At 33.5% G+C, this 22,110-nt stretch overlaps 3 protein-coding genes and 1 long non-coding RNA gene across 10 annotated transcripts in view; 2 read left to right on the top strand and 2 right to left on the bottom strand.

The window, feature by feature from the left end:
• The window catches only part of cyc (basic helix-loop-helix ARNT-like protein cyc), a 75,413-nt gene extending 68,193 nt beyond the window's left edge, over positions 1–7,220 (top strand). For 5 of the 6 annotated variants that reach the window (XM_033483057.2, XM_076523324.1, XM_033483056.2 and 2 more), the window contains one exon: positions 1,320–7,220. In XM_033483057.2, the coding sequence (XP_033338948.1) occupies positions 1,320–1,504 (185 nt within the window). In that variant the 3' untranslated portion in view covers positions 1,505–7,220. The remainder of the gene's footprint in view (positions 1–1,319) is intronic. The other variant, XM_033483060.2, reaches the window with a different exon arrangement.
• Positions 7,221–7,823: 603 nt separating this feature from the next.
• Positions 7,824–11,265, bottom strand: Polr1F (RNA polymerase I subunit F). The gene is made up of 5 exons (XM_033483064.2): positions 11,155–11,265; positions 10,457–10,815; positions 10,169–10,311; positions 9,899–10,094; positions 7,824–9,570 (listed from the first exon to the last, which is right to left on the bottom strand). Exons 2-5 carry the CDS (start codon positions 10,645–10,647, stop codon positions 8,130–8,132), a joined length of 1,971 nt encoding a protein of 656 aa, XP_033338955.2. The 5' UTR covers positions 10,648–10,815; positions 11,155–11,265; the 3' UTR covers positions 7,824–8,129.
• A 2,021-nt stretch (positions 11,266–13,286) lies between these two features.
• Positions 13,287–14,978, bottom strand: LOC117227630 (uncharacterized). Its single transcript, XR_004492113.2, has 2 exons — positions 14,847–14,978; positions 13,287–14,747 (listed from the first exon to the last, which is right to left on the bottom strand). It is a non-coding gene; the product is annotated as an uncharacterized LOC117227630 (long non-coding RNA).
• Positions 14,043–22,110, top strand: part of LOC117227629 (uncharacterized) — a 54,900-nt gene continuing 46,832 nt past the window's right edge. The window contains exon 1 of one of the 2 annotated variants that reach the window (XM_076523321.1): positions 14,043–14,722. In XM_076523321.1, the coding sequence (XP_076379436.1) occupies positions 14,661–14,722 (62 nt within the window). In that variant the 5' untranslated portion in view covers positions 14,043–14,660. The remainder of the gene's footprint in view (positions 14,723–22,110) is intronic. The other variant, XM_076523322.1, reaches the window with a different exon arrangement.

The following is a 22,110-nucleotide window of genomic DNA, read 5'->3' on the forward strand; positions in this document are numbered from 1 at the left end:
GTAGTTCGCCAGCTGCTTACGAACTGTTTTCTCAAGTTTTCCCAAACCTGACGCAATTCTTTGTTCTCTCTATGAGCTAACAAGGGCGAATGAATTTTGCTATTGTAAATATTACTCCTGGTAAAAAGTATTTGATCCAGTAAACTAAGCGTCTATTGAGAAAATTGTTCGCATAGTGATTTAAAAAATGTTCTGCTTAATAATCAAGAACACGGAGATAAAATAGATGTTCTAAATAAAATACTAACATAAAAATCAGAATTTTTGTTTATTTATAAAATAGAGAATAAGAAAATTGAGCACTGATTCGAGGAAATAAGAAGAAATTTTCTGACATTTATCATTTTCATCTCCTAAATTCAGAATATTCTGTCATAATAGTTTACATGATTCCTTTCGATCTTCACATTCATTGAACAGCCAAGACAACACATTGTTTTCTTCTCCTATTATATTCATTTTTACATAGACTACACTATTTTCTACAAATAATGCAATATTGCACACTCTGTTTTTGGCATAACATAGATAGTAAACCTTTCGAACTTAGACTGATCATCCAAAGGATTGAACATCTAGTAATCAAGTCCACAATACAATTCTGGTTTGTTAGAGCATTAACGTTTAAAGTAGTCTTAATATGGACCTTGGACAAGGTGTGACATATTATAAAGTTAACCTCCTGTATACAATTAATAGGGAAATATATTAAAAAGCAAGGAAACATTGTCAAACTAATACCTCACTTTTAATTGAAGCTTTTCAAATTTTAGATTTTGCTATTTTAATTCCTTTAAGTATCGTTTTTATCAGCATGACAAAGTATTACAAAAATGAAAGGCTGTTGGAAAGTATTCCAAACACCTAAAAGTAATTTAGTTTTCTCGAATCAATTGAATTTTCTAATTCTGCATTTGCATTTTACATTAATATGTTACATTTGTACTGAAAAAAATGCTTTGTATGCAGAATCAAATATTTATAACCAACAGTAGTATGTACCTCAACTAACAAAATCTTCAATTAAATATATGTTCAACAATGTCTCCTTGTTACAATACACTGATTCTAATAATGATTTGAAGAATAAAATTCTGGAAGCTATATTTTGTCCAAGGATTAGAAACAATATTATTTGACATATCAGAGTAAATGGTTTTAAAACAGTTACTCACATAATCTCCTCTCACCTTACAATTAGCTTTTCCTTTCTCATCCTAAACATTCTTCTCTAAAACCATCTACTCTGCTTCGTCAAGCTATATTACATTGTCAAGTTAACAACTGTATTGCATAACGTAACATTTCCTTCCTTGCAGGAGCCTCACCAGACGAAGACATGATGGACATGATCGGTGGCACAACTATAAATGAATCACCGAATCCAGTTCCTTCGGATGGCAATGATGAGGCAGCGATGGCAGTGATTATGAGTCTCCTAGAAGCTGACGCTGGTTTAGGTGGCCCAGTGGATTTTTCTGGTTTACCTTGGCCACTCCCATAGTACATTCCAATTCCAGGCATGAACAGTGAACTAAAGCCATATGTACATATACATAGGATCGAGCTAGGACCAAATTAGCTGTGAGCATTTATTGTGGCGATGTTCACACTTCCTGGAAACTGGTGTGTGACCAAATGGCTTCCTTTGACCTTGTTTCTTCGAGTGTACTTGGTGCTACGATGGTGCTGTTTTAAAATTATGTTCGCAGTGAAGTGTTTTGTTCGATGAACAAATATAGTTTCTGTGAAAACAAAAGGATATTAACACTGGAACCAACAGTAGTAAATTGGTTTATTTAATAAACTCCAACAAGAGAACCTTTACCATTTCAACAGTTATAAACGATCTTCATGTAATGATCTTTACGTAAAACAACAGTTTTTTAATTACAAGGGGAAAAAGGCAGATACAATTCCCTCTGCTTCTTTTTATGTGTTTCTGCTCTTTTAAATTTTATCTACTCATTCTTGTTATAACTGCATAAAATTCACAGTGTGAAATAAGAAATTTGGAATTGGTCATTTTATTCTGTGTAGTTGTTCCAGTGTTAAATAGATGCAGACAGTTGGCAAATGTCTGTATTTGTTTTGAATATGGAAAGGTAATCTATCCCTGGTAAAAAGTATTTGATCAAACAAAGAAAATATCAGTATTAAAAATTGTTCCCACATCTTCACCTGCATTGAAAGAAAGAGATAACAATCTAATCCGAATTCGAATAAAATATTATAAATATGAATATTTATGTTTATCCACAAAGTGAAAAAATTCTTATATAATTTTCTATAATTTTTACAACCAATTGAATTAAATAAGAAACAAAATATTCTTTACTGTGTTAACATTTTATTCGGATACGATCTATTCTTCTGCTTATTGTTTTAATGATCATAGGACTATATTTTTCTCTCTTAATATTAATTTCTATTTTATTTAGTACAGTAAGTAGTTTCTACAGGGATCATGATAAAACAATTGATTGTGTACTGTTTACCAGGGCTAGTATCTTTTGAATATCGTGTACAAAATTATTATAAGGTTTGCTTCCTTAAACGTATTTTTATCTTAATTATAGTTGATTTCATTAGGTAGTTAAATCGTTTGTTCAGAGGTGTCAATTATCGCTCAAGACCTTTCTGTAAACACGACAGGTCTCCTACCTCAATCTGTATTTCACTGTAACCCATAAATCTTAATTTCGTTTTCCGTAAGAACGATGTGCAGAGTGATGTCATTAACAATTATCTCATATACGTACATCGAAAAACTGTAACATTGCAAACAAATTTCTAGGCAGCTGAAAAAACTTATACGCTCGCTGCTGAAAGTACGTTGATAGTTTTTCAAATGGAATAATTTTTTTAAATTGATCCAAATGACTTAAATTTCTTTGAGATATTAATTCGACTAGTTTATTAGAAAATAAGTAAACAAACTTTTTTATCGTTGCAATTGATAAAAATATTAAAAAATGATGTTTTTTCAACTTTTTTTATTCGAGCCTATGATAAAAATTTTAAAAATGCGTTTTGTAGATCCTGATAACTTATATGCATACTGAAAATTTTATCGAAACAGTTGACCTTGATATAAGCTGTAAACGATTAAAGATCCAAGAATCACAGTTTTGTCCCAATTTTTCGACTAATAACTCAGAAATCTGCTCTCTAATAATTTTAAAATCTTTCAACACTTGGAGCTTGGCTTTGTGTTAATCGATATAAGTTACCAATCTACAACACACATTTTATAGGCTCAAATAAAAATGTTAAAAAACATGAGTTTTTATATTTCTGTCATTCCAAGTAATAGCAAAATTAAAGAAAAGTATTATAGTCGTTATCTAATAAACTAGTCCCTCTATCATCTAAAAAAATTTCAAATCATTTGGACCAATTTTAAGAAAGTTATTGTTTGAAAAGAATAAGGCGAGTGTACATCCTTCCAGACCAATATTTTTTTAATTATGATATTTACACTGCAAAGAATTGGAAGATAGAAATAGTTTTGCAATGTATTTTGGGTCTACGAAGACTCACGTCGACCATACGGCTATTAATACATGTTGTAGTGATAAAGCACTCTACAACAATAGTGATTTATTTACAGATTTGAGTGTCAATGTCAGAAATGCACAAAATTCTCTGCTTCATTGAAGAACACGAAAATTTGTATTTCAGTATATCACCTTAATTTTAACTCATTTTCGAGAATGCCAAATTATTGTAACCTTTAAATCCAATATTATAGTATACATTAATTACCAGTTGTTATAATTTTTTCATTAGTTTTCCATTACAAAGATTAAATCAATTGATTTATTATAAAATTTCTCACTCACAATGAGTTAATGTTTGAATGGTAACGCAGATTGATAAAAACAATGTTGTAATTATACTAGATTATTAAAGAACAGTTAGCGTAACCAAGATTTCAGCTTTTAAAAGAATCATTGATGTTGTATCATAGTTACATTGTTAATAAATTGCTCTGTTTAGTTCATTGGATTATGTGGATATTTGTATGTACAGGATAATTCAAAAGGAATAGAACACTGAGAAATCCAATGTTACTAATATGTATTATATTTGTTTCTTTTCAGTTAAAGTGAGAAAAGATTTCTTGATACTTATTGTCATATATAATATTATATTTAGAAAATTTGTTATTAAATCAACTATAAAACTTGAACCATGACTGCGCCATAACTATTGTCATTCATTTATATTTTTATATTATAAACACAAAAAATCTGTAATCACAATCTTTATAGAATGTTTTTGAATCACTCTGTATATCCAGTTGATCTCTGAAGTATTTAAATGCCTATAATCTGTAATTGTACTTTTTATATTTTTGCGACCTAAAATCATTAGTACAGTTTTTTACAACTTTTAAGGGAACATAATGCCATAGTACTTCCATTTGATACCTCAAACTTATTAATAACATTTATTTTACATTGTACAATCTTAACATTGATTCAAACTAATTTGTTTGCAATTTTGTACATCCTACACATAGAAGATTTATATTGTTTTAATTGCGATCTAATTTGGATAATTTGAAATTAAATTGTACAATTTATTGAAGAACGATTTATAAAAGATTAGAAGCATTATAATACTTCTGTGAGCAGCTATATGCATAATTGTTGTGCATCAATGGTTTTCTGAAGCGAAGATCTAAGCTAACACTGTATATATATATATCCTAAAGATATTTTACTAGTTATAAATGTATATGTGTTGTATTGTAAAGTACAGGCAGGTGATGTACCAGCTGACACAGTTACACGCTAATTGGTGACAGATTAATTATGTGTACATATGTATTTCATAGGATGCGTGATAAAACGCTGTGCGTACCTAATTATATCATAAGGATTGACAGTAAGAATGCCATACATTATTTTAAGAGCTCAAGATGGTGTCAACGATCGAGTGACATAATCTTATTGTCGACCTTAGTGAGTAGAGCACAATTGATGCCATCGGCGTACTGTGATGGATTGTTAAGTGACAGAATGCTATGATAACAGGATATCTTGTGATAAAACTGGTCACAAAACAATGTTGAGACTTATAGGATACCAAAGAAAGCAACAGTAGAACTCAAGTTGAATTTCTATATGCATAGAGGACACTTCTTTAGGAGATGGATCAAATAGTGCCATTTTTTACCAGTAGACAGGTTGAGATTACTTTCCAAAATGCAACTCAGTTAGAGTTTGGAAGCTGTATAGAGAAACATGTAGAATCTAGAAGATTCTCTGCAAATTTAATTATTATGAGAACACAGAATTATTAAAATTGGTTTTACTGCATTTACACAGTTGGATGAAGACACATACATTGCCATGTACGTTTTCTGCCATGCTACAACCTCTTGCAGCTGTGACTTCTACTCTTTACAACTCTGTACAACATGGTCATCTAACTCACATGAATAATTTTTTGGAAATATGTAGTACAATATGGGATAAAAGGCTAGATGTGTTACAGTTAAATATTTTTGAAGCTATAAAATGACTGAAGAATGATATCAAAAATATGATTATGAAAAATAATGAAAATTTCATTACCTATTTATGTGAATGATATGTCACCATTCATTCGTGTAGTTTCATCCACAATTTTCTTGGACGCTCCACTCTAGCAATGGCTGGAAGTGCTCAATAGTATACAGTGCCATTTAAGAAATTTCAATCTTCACCCAAAAAAATTTAAACAACAGATAAAAGATTTATACATTTTATTTTATGTCAATGAGCTTTACTATATATTAGGGGGACCGGAAAGTTATGTCGTTACATTAAATTCAAACAGATAAATATGCGCAGAAACGACATTACTTTCCGGTCCCCCTAATATATCTGTACAGATTACTAAAAGATTGAAAAAAATTCAAAATGTCCTATATAGCTTAACATTGTTACTTGGTCGCCATGTTTATTTATAGATGCTACTGTGTACATAGACTGCGGAAATGTATTAAACCGAAAAATGTTGAAAGTTCCAAATAAAATTTAAATAATGTTTTCTTGTAATTTACACGTCTGCATATGCAAGGAATGCATAAAATCCACAACCTACAAATAAGCCTTGTAAAATTGTTGTTATTATTGATCATGAAGGACTCAGACTTTTATGCATTCATCAACGCAGACTTTTATGCATTCTGTATAAACATTCCAATAGAACTGTTTGTATCACTATTTCTTTACTAATTTCACTATTGTAAAATGGCATTCTTTTGAAAAAAAATGAAGCCACTTGATCATGCAGTTTAATAATTTGGAAAAGTAATTTTATATATGCTACATACAAGTAATGTACATAAAGCGTGTATATGTAAATAAATATACATATATTATCACAACACTAATGATTGTAGGAGAATTCTTGATAGTCATAATTGTTTTTATATAGAATTTTTCATGGTATGCTATTCGAAGTAAATAAATAACTCTTATTATAAAAATATGTTGATGGAGTGAATTATGAGTGTTAAAGTCCATCATTTTTTTATGTATATATTAGTGATAAAGTGCTTTAAAAGCTACTTTTAAACTAAATTAGAATATCATTTGTGTTGGAAAAATATATTTCATTTATATCTGAGAATATATGTTGCTACTAAAAGTAGTATTGTATATTATAAAAAAATTTACAGAAGTCAGGACAACTGCTCTTCAAGATAAAGTTTATTAATTTACCAGAGATTAAAGTGATTGTTCTGTAATGTGCTCACAGAACAATGTAAATACGAAAATTAATGCAAATAGTTTGGTGCAGGCCATTTTCTTGCAATTATTTTGCTAAACTTCAACTTACAAAAAACAATAAAATTTGGAAGGTATATAGAAAAGTAAAAAGTAGAATGTACTGTATCTTGGAAGAAATTGAATCTTAATATATCGGATATAATCTAATACTAATATGAAGCATATCATGTTACACCACCTTGTATGTATATAAATGGTATCGACATTCTTAAGTACAAAATCATATATGTATAAGTGTCTTGTAAAGTAGAATGAAATTGAAGTTGAATTTCTCCACAATTTTTATTGAACTTTTATGTTTGCAGCAATTAACTGTACAATAAAATTGCCATGGATTCTAAAATCACAGGACATGCAATAATTGTGATGTAAAGTGGTAAATCTGTATTTGTATGTACTAATAAATGTTTTTACATTTCTCAACTTCAATTGTTTCTGGTTCCATATACATTACGTTTAAAAACCTTAACATATTCTAGATAAACTCAAGCATTTTATACAGCAACACTGAAGAACAATTTATTATACACCCCTTTCTTTATTAAAGAGATTCTGTCAAGCACGTTCTGTGCTTGTATTATTACACGTTTCGATTGTCCCTCGACAGCAAACGTACAAAAATTGTAGCGTAGCTATCAACAAAGAAATATTTCTGAAATATCTGTAACGAAAAATGCGACACGGCAATAGTAATTGGATCCTAGGCATCTAGCGCCCCATTTTTGTGCCGACATTTTGGGTTCGGGTCGAGTTCTGAAAATCGGGTACCCGACATCGAAGTCGTGATCTTATAGCGATGTCGACTACCCGGGTGTTACAAGCTTACGGGTCCCGCACGACTCAAGAGAGAAAGAGAGAGAGGGAGAGGCTCGGGTCCCGCTCACCTTTAATAGAAAAATACATTAACGGCGCTAGGTCAACTTCTATACGTGATCTGTAGTAAGGCATAATTAACATGACAGTAATGAAACTTCAAGAAGCAAATTAATGAGGGAAGTATGTATATGTATATAAAAATGATAGAAATTAAAATAGTATGCTACAAAAGTATTTTAATTACATAGTATTAGTCATATTTGTACTCTGATTCGTCGAAATAATACATTATGTATATGTAGATGCATTGTAGCACTATATGACTGCAATTATACATTGAATTCGATATTCAGAAAAGAATTATTTACTAAAATTGATTGACAATATATGTATACTATTTACAATTCCAGTTTGTGCACAGAAATATAAAATATAATATTCTTATATGCATCTGCGTGTGTATACATATACACGTGTCTTAGTATGCAAATTGAATGAAACATGCTCGAATGTTTCACTTCATTAGTCATTAATTGACTTTTCCATTTTTACTTTAACTTTGTTAACATCACCTCCTGATACACTTAATTGTTCATTTGGTGAATTTTTATTGTACTTTTTTACCTGCTTGTCATATTGGTTATATGTATCGATTTGAATTTCATCCGTTACGGTACTTGCTACGAATTTTTCCTCTTTTATCTCTACTTTATCTCTATTTATCCCTTGTTGGTCTTCATCTGATAGAATGTTTAGCAAAGATTTCTCCTTCTTTATTTTTATTTTGTGTACCTTTAACTCCTGATGGTCTTCATCTGATACAAGATTTTTTACAGATTTTTCTTTCTTCACTTTTACTTTGTGTACCTTTAACTTCTGTTGGTCTACATCTGATTCAGTGTTTGGTACAGATTTTTCCTTCTTTATTTTTACTTTGTGCACTTTTAATTCGTTATCTTTAAAATTTCGTTTCTTTGATTGATCTATATGAACATCATCTATTTGCTTTCCAATGATCTCATTGTGAGTATTTATATCGTCAGATTCCTCTATTTTAATTACAACGTTTTCGAATGTAGGCTCCACTTTGACTTCACTAAGATCTAGAATACCTTTTTTCGAATGTTTCTTCCGCTTCTTTTTGTCTGCGCTAGTTCCATTCTCTTCGTCTATGTTGTAGCTAGTTTCTGCACAATCTTCTTCTTTAAAATTATTAACATTTTTGAGTTTCTTATGTTTCTTCTTACTAGGTGATTCTTCTACTTTATCATCAATCTCGTTAACAAAGTGATTATTAAATGACTCTACTTTAATATTAGTAAGTGATTCATTAATATTTGTGTGCGATACTTTTCGTTTCTTGGAACTTTTCTTATGGGAACTCTTTATGTCCTTATCCGTAGCAAAATCGCTTGCCGAATTATCAGTTTCATCTAAGTTCTTTCGTTTTGCAGAACTTTTCTTTGATCTACTTTCGTTCTCTGATATAATTTCTTCCTTAATTTGGTTGTTACTAATATTTGTTGAAATCTCTGATTTAATCTTTTTAAATTCATCCTCAAGTTCCACACTGGATAATCTTCTTGATAATCTTGATGGTGAATTATTAGTCTTTACATCAGCATATTCATCTATACTACTTTGCGAACTGTAATCCTTCGATTTCTTTCTTGATCTAGATTTCTTAATTTTTTTAATACATCTTTTATCTTCATCATCTTCATTATCTTCATTATCTTTATCATATTTAATCACTTCTTCTTGTTCAGACGATGACCTTTTTTTTCTGCTTTGTGTAGGAGTTTCTTCTTTAACTTGTACTGCATCCTCATCTGAACTGATTTCTGAATCAAAGAATGTGTGTTGCCTCTTCTCTTTAACGCTATGCAAATTTCCTATATCAATTTGCTGCTTTTTACGGTGAACTGCCTTTTTGAATAATCTACATCCTTGTAGATAATTGCTGAAACAATCGTAAACAATAGTTGATTTTATCTTAATTGATAATGTCTTTACATTAATTTAATAATTAATTAAAGGAACAGATTATACCGGGAAGTTCTGTCTGATAACGTCATTGCAAATTTCAATAGATATGCACATATTCATTTGAGACATATATTTTTGAAAAATGTTGCTCACAAATTGCCATCACGCTGGCAACAGGTCATAAGTAACGACGGAAATTATATTGTACAATAAATATTACTAAATTTATGAAAAATCTATTATTTCCTTTCATTTCTTAAACGGACAGAACTTTCCGGTACACCTAATATTTTATTACTTACTCTGGATCTAAATTACCACGAATAAATGGTAATTTACTATTAAGATCAAGAAAAGTTACTACAAATTTTACTTCTTGACCTATCTCAAGATTGTCGCCCAACCAGTTTTCTTGATCATCTGGCTTTGGAATAGATACATTGAATGCTTTATGTACAAGGACTCCGATATGGTCGACACCTTTCTTATTTACAATTCCTATAAATCTATATCTGTTAATAATGAATTGTGCAAATTAAAGCGACATAATAATGTAGCATGTAGCATTTTACCTTTTATGGAAGATCCCACTTCTGGTCTAAATATATAAAACTCTGCTTCCACATCGATATGAATGAAACATGTATCATAAAATATTTCGCCCAATGGTGTTAATAATTTGGGGTTTTGATATGCCAACAGAAACCCTTTTAATCTTCAATAAATACAAAAAGTAACATTATTAAAAAACAAGATGTGGTTAAATTCAGAGTATTTCTTTTTTCATATTTAAAGGTTACTGTAGTGAAAATAACAAATTCGTAAATTTATAGCAAAAATTGTGTAAATTCAATACGTACTCAGAATCGTAAGAATTTAAATTCGAACTTAATATCTCGTTCAATGATGCATTTAAATTCGTCAAATGGAATGGATGCAGACCAAAATGTTTTTTAGATTTCTCATAGTAAACACGAGATTCTTCGTCTTCGAGCAGACCAGTGAGTTCCAGTAAGGACCAAGTGATTCCCGTGTATGTTTTAAACTTCATTTTAATTGATTAAAAAACAAATTATCCAGCATCAATCACATATCACATGTAGCGTAATCATTAAAACGTGTTGAGGTTAAGTCCATGTTTTGCCGGTGATATAGACAAATAGTAAATGGCATGCATGGTATGGCTCACGATGACGGACGTAATGTAAACTGAGAATGCCTTCAGAACCCAAAATTTATTAAGTGATAATTATCGCACTCTAACTAACTATAAAATATTCTAACTTAAAATTTGTTTTTTGCATAATTATAAGATTAGATTATATACGTAATGTTATTACGTATTATTATATTTTGAAAGACGGTCTAATTTATTTAAAAATAATACATATATAGTACATTTTTATTTTTATAAATTAATCATTTGTTTTGTCTCAATTTTGACGTTCAAATTTTTGTACAGTTGGATAAAATTAAAAATACAGTTTGGATAAAATTAAAAATTCTGGATTGCCCATGCCAACCCTAAATATATAGTAACCATACTTTTAATACTAACCTGCATGTTGCAATTGCAATTATAACTTTTCATCAATACATATATTTGTTCGCAACAATTAATGATAAAAATGATGGGTGCTCCACACATAAAACAATTTCTTGGATGGTGGCGCCACTCGTGACAATTTTATTAAGCTACTAGGTAAACAATACCAACAGATGATTTTAATTTCATATTGTTGATGACGTTGTCGGTGATACAAAAATGGCGGCAGCGCACTGATGCCTTAATGAACTGGGTCACGAAGATAAATCGAATGTTAGATCTATTTTTATATCTTATTAGCGATAACGTGTGTACCATTTCAAACAAAAATGAAGACATCTTTACCCGATGATTAATCAGGTTCGCATTCCTCCCACATATGTACCAAGTTCCCAGTTCTTAATATGAAAAAGATGGTAAGCAATTCTTCACGACCATAAATCTACTTCGAGTTTTCCTTTAGATTCATGGTCATCGATATATCATTTGGTGTGTAATAATGAAAGCAGAAGCTACGTGCAAACAACGTGTTATAATGAAAATTGAAAATGTTTTTGTATTGAAGGATATATAAAACTGATGAATAAGATAGCTTTTGTAATGTTTTGAAGTTTCTTCGTGTAGTCATTGACAATGAATTGAGCACGAACATGTACTTTAGCTCCCGGTGACCATCACCAGTCTACAGTCTGTAGATAATGTATAAATCATTACACAAATGCATATATGTAGAATATGTACGAGTCGGATACAGGTAAACGGAAACATATCCGAACGTGCACTGTTACAAGACGTAATACATTCCTGCACAAACATAGGCATACATAAGTGAAAAAGAAAACAAAACAGGTCCCGGAGAGAGTGATACCAAAAAGTATCCTTGCAGAGACAAAACTCTTGTCGGTTCTATTGGCATCGGGCATCGTAAATCGAAGACTTCAAGATACCACTTAGAGACAGTGTTGCCAGGTAGTACTTACAGTCACGTTTCTCCATTGTTTTCTATCGTCCAGAAGATAAAGGAGGATACACCATATTCGAAACATTTTAAAAAATCGGAGCGCAGCAATATTTAATACGCAATAGAATAACACAATTTTATCTGGTAGTTTTTTCTGTCATTAAATGATAGTGTAAATAAAGATTCCATTATAGGTAGGGCAAATTGTAGTTAAATAATATATCTAATTTGATGTTACTTTCTTGCAACATCACTCCCGTTATTTTATGTTGCATATAATAGCAGACTATTTATTGAATATATTTAAGTCGTAAATTATAAAATTAAATTGCAATAAAAGAATGACAGAATTGCTATTATGCAGAACATTGCTATTCTTGAAATTTTAAGTCCTACTTAATTACAAAAGATTGAGGTAAACACACACACACACATATATATATATATATGTTACTACAAACCAAAACTTTAACATGGGAAGTTTTATTACACAAAATCATAATAACTCTTATATTTTATTTAAAACATCTTAAAGAGATAGTAAAGTACACACGCGAGAGATTGATTTCAGAAAAAAGTCAGTGTTTTATCTTCGTAAAAGTCCTCGGTGTACAGGACGATATGCAAATAAAAGGTGCACTGTATCTAGCTGAGTTAACGAGAGTACGCGAGAGCCACGTGTCGTGTGTCGTGCAACACGGTCTTGCTGCGCGTTAACGTTACGCATTGAACCATACAGAACTGCGAAGAACCTGTTGAGACAGTTCTATATTATACTGAACAGTCCAATCTGAACTTCGATCGTGAGTAGCAGGGCTCTAGCTAGAGCATAGATTTGCCGCCTAACGTTACAAACGCATCATATATTCTTGGTGATCCATTCAAATTGGAGTCCATTGACTAGAGTGCAATAAGAAGATCAATGAGTTTGAATGAAGTATCCGTAAAATTATTAATTAAATAATATAATAATAATAATAATAATAATAATAATAATAATAATAATAATAATAATAATAATAATAATAATAATAATAATAATAATAATAATAATAATATAATATAATAATAAACTTTTGCTATTACATTTGATATCTGAGATTTATCGATAGTTTTCGTAAAGATTACTTACCGTTAGGGTTTATTAGGGAAAAATTTCAGTAAATGAAAATGGTTAAAATCGTTTCTCGTTAACATATTCTCGATAATTATTTTAAATAAGTCGACGTATGCGATAAATCGAGCCGACTTTTAGGTATATGGTGTGTTTACGTTTAGGTTCTACGGATTTAGAGAGAGAAAATCGTCGGCGACCCGGATAGCTTAATTGGTCATAAGTAGTAGCCCTGAAAGCGAAACACTACACCATACAACGATATGATTAATATATTTAAATAGACTAATTATGCAGAAGTACAGTTGCAGCGAAACCTTTCATTTTATGACACAACTCGCCAGACAGCATTCCGAGTTTTTGATGATGAGAGCATTCTGAGACAGTTTTTGATAAACAAGAATTACAATACAAAGAAACCAGCTACAACCCGGAGCTTCGAAAGCACAATAAAAGATATCTGACGTACATTGAACGTCATTGAAGCTCTCCACCTTACTGATATTACCACAGACTTGCAACGTAAGACTGGAGCAGACAGCTATTACGAGTATGGCGTCTTTTTCGATAAACAATACGCTGAAATTGTCTCGTGAACACGTCATGGATCTCGCGGATACCAATACTTTTGTAACTATTCATTATAAACACAAACGGATGTGGAGTCACTGCGGACTCTGCAGTAGCGAAACATCCACTATTCACGGGCCAAACATCAAGCTCCAAGATTCACCGAACAAGGGAACAACAAAATACCTCCGCAAGACGATCGTCTCGTACACACTCATTCTCCTTGATGGTTTTGCCATTAACGTAGAACGTAACGTAACAATAATAGCTGGGAACAAATCATTGGGGGGCATAAGCGCGGTGCGTGCGTACGGTCGCAGAAACAGAAATAACGCACACCCGTGAAATGCCGGCACGCTATATGATCCTCGATATCTGCACAGAAGTTGGCGGCGTGCGTAAGGGGGCCAGGTAGAAGGAACGCGCGTCTCGTCGACGACCGGTGTACGCACACAGAGAGATTTGCCTGTACACGCACGCGGCTGAAGACAGGTAAATGGAAAACGGTGTGCGTGCACAGGTAGAGGGAACGGCGGCGAAGGTGCGGCGTGATACCACACGAGACCGCAGTGAGTCGGTCGCAGCCGTGCGTCGCTCTTCGCCGTTTTCCGTTCGACTCGTGGAAAATCCGTGGACGGACAACCTGTTGCGCTACCGGTCTGCCTGATCCTGCATACATCAGTCGGCGGTAGCCTTGACGGGCGCCAGCCGACGCAGCCACGTATGTGACTAGTGCACGAAATTTCGCTGGCGTTCGCACGTGGACCTACCGAATCCGCGTCGACAACGAAGAATTCTCGTACCTGGAGGAACGTCGCCGACGAGGACGTCGATATGTGATCGTGTGCGCACAGTGCTGACTGGCGGGCCACCATGTCGACCACGGACGTGTTCTGCATCGCGCAACAGGGTCCTGCCGCCGAGGAGGAGCAAGGGTAACGTTGCCGCAACGTCCTTCTTCTGTAACACAACCGAAACGTAACGTTTCTGTAACACACAACTTCGGGGAGCACAGTGGTTCGAGAAGCATAAGAGAGTGCATAGCTGCCCAACATATACCTCCAAGGGCCGCCATACACACGACCGATCCCATGGTTCGTGCCGCTCGTTTTACCTTCACGGTTCTTGCAAGCCGGGACACTTTCGAGTCCACTTACACTACCTTTTCACGTACAGTTTTCTTATCAGAGGCAACATGGCTGATACGCGGACATCAGCTGTGGCTGCGGCGACTATTATTTTGTTGCACGGTTCAGTCGCTTTTTATTACCGGAAGCTTATGAGTAAGCTTTTTAAATGAACATCGGACCGATTTTTCTGGCTATAATGATCTTGTATGAGGCTGTTAGATCGCATTACGCAACCTATTGGTTTACGAATGGAGCCGTTGTCGCTGTTGAACAATTCGTTCAAAAATCTTTTGCATTATTTATGAAGTACTAAATGAAGTCGCTTCGATTTTCTAAGCGAGTCGAAGTTAGAACATCGAGTTAGTCATCGATGGATAAAGACGTTTAAAATAGAATTCACGGCGGCATATAATTTGTTCGATCAGTTTTCTTGGAGAATCTCCCAACGATGACTTTGAATCCGGCTTTTTATATGGAAGATTGCTTGCGCGTATCAACTTCGACATTTTCACAACGGCAATAGTTGGAACACGGACGGAAAAATCAATCTGGAGGTGATTGTATTCATGCCAAACAATCGGCGGTACGCACATATGTATAGAGTTTAGCGACTTCAGCACAACTGCACTCCGTCTTGCATTCAAACGTATGAGTGTGCAAGCAAAACGAGCGGCAAGAATCAGCGTATATGGCGGCCCCATAGTTTCCTGGCCGTTTTCATACACGATAACGCACAGAAAGTTGTTTTTGAAAACGAGATATAGTCTTGCGGATTTAATTTTGTTTTTCTGAACGTGGTTCTACTATTAGCATTCTGTACATTACTCTGCCACTATAGATTCCTCTTTATACATTATATATATATATTCATAGATTACTCAATATACATTACTCTGTATATTGAGTACTACTCTCTCTACTACTGAGTACTACTCTACTCTCATAATATATATTTTATATATTATATTATAATATATTAATATATAAAATATATATTATGAGAGTAGAGTAGTACTCAGTAGTAGAGAGAGAGTAGTACTCAATATACAGAGTAATGTATATTGAGTAATCTATGAATATATATATATATATATATATATATATATATATATATATATATATATTTATAGATTACTCAATATATATTACTCTTACACTATAGTCCATGGGCAGAACTGATAAACTAAATCGAACATAGAATGTATTTTTCGTATAATCGTTCCTCTATCTCTGTCCACTGTTTTACTTTCCAAATATAGTCGTATAAATACTCGCAAAGATTTTTTTTTTCGACTTCCACTCCATTCTGGTCTTTCATTCAGTACTGGCTTTATGTTATATTCATGAATCTTCGATAATTACTATAATCGTGCCCATACGTTTGTGAACCGCTTTACAAGCTGTCACCCACTTCTTTCACGTGTATTTCATTTCCACTTCGAACGTATTTACACGCTTTTGGTTTTGTGTTGTGTACACACACAACTACTGTATCCTTAACTTTGAAGACCAACGTACCAATGTACGTATGTGTATACGTTGTATGTAATACATACATACATACATGCATACATACTGGATTCGCTTGTTTTAGTGAACAATTATTAAGAAACTTGAACATAACAAAGTATTATTAAAAGAAAGTTAAAAAAAACAACTTTTCTCATGTTATTAAAATAACTACGCCACTGTACCTACTGGAAATATTTCCAAACGCTTTTAACATAATTTTGGCATTTTTAAACATATTCTAAGCATATACCGTTTTGCTAGAGTTCCGCTGATGTTAAATTTCACGCATCCATCCTCGAATGTATTGTAATTTGCGACGATTTTGATTTAGTCATTTTGATGTTAAAATTCTTAATAAACTAGTAATAAACAAATAGTTCATTTATTATATAAAATATATAGAAGATGCAGTTATTGCATATTTTATAAATATTTATAGAATCTATACATCGAATTATTCGCTCAATGGCGCCAGAACGCCTTATCGCGAAAAGAATGCGACCGTGCAATCCTGAAACGTGTTGAAAGGCTGACGAGGTTGAAGGTGTTTCGTAGAAAAATTTTCGTTTCGACAGGGAACAGTGTCGACCGGTCGACGAAGAGCGAAAAATGACAAAAATGACAAAGGGGTATAACCGGATGTGGGGATCAGAAACAACTTTCAAACAGATTAAACCAACGATGGTCCATTCGATAGTTTACTGAGGAAAAACATATCGCACTGAGTTCTAACCCACTATTTCAACGAGAAGGGTAGCTATAGTCAAAAGTTCTATTATCCTACTTTTGCTCCATTTTTCTATTCTTCTCCTGCACTCCACCTTCACCATGTAATCACGTGCAAAAAGTTCTGAAAGCCAATTTGATACTGTGTAATCACTAAAACGCATGTTAATAAATTTTTTTCAACACTTTGCTTAAAAATTCTGGTTGTTCATAATAAAACTCTAACAATTTAGAAAAGTTACAGATTTCGTATTGGAGACTGACAATTGTTGTTAAATTTTTGGAGATTCTTTACATGCGAGTGAATATCAAAAACAAAAGGGAATCAATCGCAAACAAGTGATCACATTTTTTTGTAATTAATCTCCTGATCGTGTTAAAGGGTTAATTGAGTACAACATGTATTTTCTTTGTAAACTGTTTAACGATTCCCGTCGTTTGTTTAAATTTTATGCCTGACTCGGCTGTACTCGATCAATTCTTGCTGATTTCTTCGGGAAGCAGCTGATTTCATCGTGCTAATATAATTATTTTTAGCACAGGATATATATCAAACTAGTCATTTACCGCGTTTTAACTGGGCATAAGAGTTCCGGACAATACGAAAACAGGTTTCTCGCGAGCGGTTCTGGCCACCAGACAGTTCAGTATTCGACAATCGTTCTGCTGGTTTGAGCTCGTCGAGGTTTATCGCCTCGAGCGGGGTAGAAAGTCGACGCAAATCGCTCGGACGAAACGAGATTTGATGGAGAATGTATCAGTACACATTCGATGCGTTAGGGGAGGTTTCAGATATTTCGTCTCATGATTCTGATTTGTCCTAATTTATGTGCAAAATAGTGGACATTGCAGCACCAATTTCACTTCTAGACTGATCTTTGCCAGAGACCTGCTTGAAATCTTAAAACTGAATGTAAAAGCTGTATATAAATGAAAAAGAAAATGCTTGATATTAAGTAGTGAATATTAAATAACATACTATATCGAACATTTAGGTTACCAAATTTTTCTTTCCACATGATACGCAGCAGGTCACATTTTCTATCTGTTCAACAATGATAAAGTGAAACAAACACTTTTCTGCCATTTTATTTCTACGGTTCAATAATTAAAAACGTATCATTATGTAGTTACGTGAGTATACTAATACTGTCGTTGAAGAATCTTGTCACCTAGATGTAACCGTCGTGACAGTGAACGTGTTCAACTCTTCGAGAAAAAATATCTACGCATCAAACTGTGCATCTAATTCCCAGAATTGCATCACAAAAATTACATAACAAAAACTTAGTACATGTTTTCCCTTTTCTCTAGTATTCAACATTTCGATACACAATATAATAATGCTTCGACAATGAAAGTTAACGTTTGCTAGGTCCAGCTTCCCTTATCGTGGTTCTCATAGAATAATTTACAAGACTGGAAATTTGCAGAAAGCTGCGGCAGTCAAAGTATAAAAAACTCGACGTGATACGATGCCGTGGTCGCGCGAAGGTGATTAGACGATTCTCTTGGCATCAAAGCCATCAATCGGAATCGAAGTCAATCGGAAAATCTCAACAATAGGAAGCCCGATTTGCTTTCGACGCATCGACGGTCGGTGCCGCAGATGGCCACGGTTGAATAGAAAATGCAAAAAAGCTTTCCTTATACAGGTAGCGCGATATTAGACTCGTTCTAGAGAGAGCGAGAGCTTCTCTCACTCCCTCTTTTTCTCTCAATGTCAATGACTGCTCCCTCAGGCTAGCTGTGACCCTCCGTGTGAACGTGAGTCTCGTCTTTCTGTGTGTCGCAGCAATAATACGCTGAAGTCGAGAGGTACGGCGCTTTCACACGAGAGGCACGCCGAATGTCAGAATGGTTGTCTTTATGGAACTATCCATATTTGTACTTGGCACTCACGTGATTGTTCTCCGGCGATATTTTTTTCCGTAAACGACAAGTGGACGAAGGAAACCGTAGACGTAGACAAAAGTATTGTACCGTTTATCGTGAGCAACTGGTTCTGTTTCCACAAATTCTAATGGTTCCAAAATTTTTAACGAACTGGTCTGGCTGTAATTATGGCAACCCCTATTTACATCTGGTGCGAATGTGACACGTTTTTCTCTGCTTCTGAAAAATAGTATGTTCCATAATTGCAATCAACAGGTGTTAAGTGAACAGAATTTTATACATTTATCTCCATGATTTGAGTAAATTGGATACAGCAGTGTTTTGAAGTTCTTAGTATCTTTACTGTTTTGTACTTCACGTATTTTTGTCGCAAAAATCTTGGACGCCTATGTTCAAGGAATTTGATTTCGTTCGTTGGTTTCACTCTGCCAGCTAAAGGCGTAGATAATCGTAGGATAACTGCTCGAACTAGGTTACACATTTAGTACTGGCTGTGTTCCATTATGACAATTTCCAAGGTTGACCGCAACGTATTAGAGCAAAGAATCTATGGAATCGTATGGTGAACAGTACGAAAAAAATACTGATTTTATGGGCACTAAACTGTTAAGCAGTCAAAAAGATTAGATAATATTTTCTATGGCCGACATTTATTCGAGTGTAAATGAATTTATTGTGGTTGTAAAAATACATTCATAAATGCAGAGGGAAATAAAAATTTTGAAATGATTCACAATCCTTTAAGAAATATCTACAAACGCGGAAAAAGAGAAAGCTGAGGTCACACATTCGAGGCAGATAACAGTTCATGAAGAACATGCGGCTTTAAGGAAAACATCAAATTCCATTGCTGTCGCAAGAAAAGTTGTTAAATCGCTGACAAGTAGGCAGTTGATTTACACAGTATGGATTAGAGCTTGATCACTCAGAAAGTACCGAAATCGAATTGACGTTTCATTAATTCTAAACGTCCAACTAAAATTGCGAACACGTATTTCATTTTCCTGCACAGCATTGTGGCAGTCGATTATACAGGAAAATTGGAGAGAAATTACTTAATGCAGAGAAATATCGTTTTAGAACGATCAGAAAGCACTCGACTTGACGTGAAAATTGTTAGACGGAATTAACAAGGCTCGTACGCATAAAGTGACAAGAAACTTTCACGCGATTGAAAAGTTAAATAGTCACGAACTGGAGTTCAATGAGCGACCAATATGTTAAAAAGTTATGTAAATCTTTACGAAAGCGTTCAATAGACGTTACGCAAAAGTAAAGATAGAGTCGCATAATGTGGCCGTAATGTTGTTCGTTCTGTGGCAATTAAATGTTTTAAAAGATAAATATCATCTTTTAGTTACCCCAATTGTTTTATTATCTTCTAATATTATCTAATAAAATATTTTATTTTAGTGAATTAGTATACGAAAATGATTTGTTGCTAGTTTGAAACATTTAATGATTTTCAAAATTAAAATGTGGAGATTTTTTCGGCACATCGTAACGTGAAATTTAGAAGTACACCATCATGAATAAACCATTATAAGTCAAAAATACTATAACTATGGTAAAAGATAGTATACTAAAGAAAATGGAGGGGTACAATCGTTCCAGATTTTCTATCGGATGCTGAAACGATTTAATTTCGATGCGGGCAATTACGACAGTAAACATTGGAATTTGTATTAATTTAAATAATTCGACGTCTGGTTCGAAACGGTTCTCGAAGGAACGAATTTTAAACCTTAAGGTTGACTAACGGGACTTCCGGCGTCTGTGCATACCTGTACGGCAAAACGGTGATCGCTGTTGCAATTTCTGAGACCCATGGCGAACATGTATATGCAGAATGTTCAAGGGATTCTCACTATCAAAAACTGACCTAGCTCATTTAATTATTAATTCCAATAATTATTAATTAACTTTGATATTCCATAGTTTTTTCCAAGAAGTTGATTTGTAGTTTTCATAAGCTATTTTGTTAAAAAATGACCGTGTGCAGATGAGCCTTACTCTCTAGTGATTGTCCATAATCATTGTTATTTATAATTCCAATTATATTACGTTAAAAAGTGTATAAACCTCTTCTCTTCTAAAATATTCATCGTTTACATCGAATAACTTTCGAGATTTACGATTAAATGTATTTTTCAATCCAATATTTTCGAATGAATAATCAAATATTTTTGTACAAATGATTTTCCAGTAAGCCTCCGTTGAACCTATAATGATCTTGCCGGCAGTGTCGGCTAATGATTAATAAATCTGGTCATTAGTAACTGGCTATGATTACCGAGTAATCGGTAATTATGATTAATGAGCAGCTAAAATAATCGCAATTGCATATCCAGAGATTTCATATTCAGGTTTATGTTTACAACAATTTATAATGACAACAAATATAAACAAAATTCGGTAATTGCCATACAAACGATCTTTTTTGTCGTTTACATTCATTGTGTCATAATAATGAAAAGAATTCGCAGAATGAAAAAATTGCAATAAATGCGATAACGCAATTTTTTAATAAAAATTTTTCTATTTAAAAGCGAAATAACGAAATTGAAATTCGCGAACGCAACTTGTCAGAAATGGCAGTAAAGTGCAATACTTGACAGAGATGTAAGAAGCATCAGAAAACTATTTAAGGGCATTTACAATGCAATTGGTATGAGGTCTAGAGAAAGCAGGGTTGGTCGAGTAATACATATACGTCGGTGATACTGTTCAGTTGCGAAGTCCTTTGTCAGTATCGCCAACACTGGCGGATAGTTTGCAAATGTTGGCGTTCCAGCCGGGACGGACACTTGAGCCGAGGACACTTTCCCTGGTCAACTTTCCCAGGGAAAGACAATGATCTTGTAAGATTAGATAAAAACGTCTCCTTTATCATTAAGTTCGAATAAGATAGACTAATATCCACTAATTATCTGGCGACACAATTCTAACTACCTATTACCGGATAATTTGCTAACATTAGAATTCCATTCTTCAATGGAATACGTTTACGATTCAGCAGCATATTAAAAATTTTATTTGCGTATTCAGAATTATCATGG

This window comes from Megalopta genalis, chromosome 6 (genome assembly GCF_051020955.1).
Source record: "Megalopta genalis isolate 19385.01 chromosome 6, iyMegGena1_principal, whole genome shotgun sequence".
NCBI lineage: Eukaryota > Metazoa > Arthropoda > Insecta > Hymenoptera > Halictidae > Megalopta > Megalopta genalis.

Coding starts and splice junctions, on each gene's coding strand:
- Polr1F (XM_033483064.2), bottom strand. CDS start 10,647: ATGAAGTTTAAAACATACACGGGAATCACTTGGTCCTTACTGGAACTC. Junction 10,095..10,168: donor AGTGGGATCTTCCATAAAAG/GTAAAATGCTAC, acceptor ATAGATTTATAG/GAATTGTAAATAAGAAAGGT. Junction 9,571..9,898: donor CGTGGTAATTTAGATCCAGA/GTAAGTAATAAA, acceptor CGATTGTTTCAG/CAATTATCTACAAGGATGTA.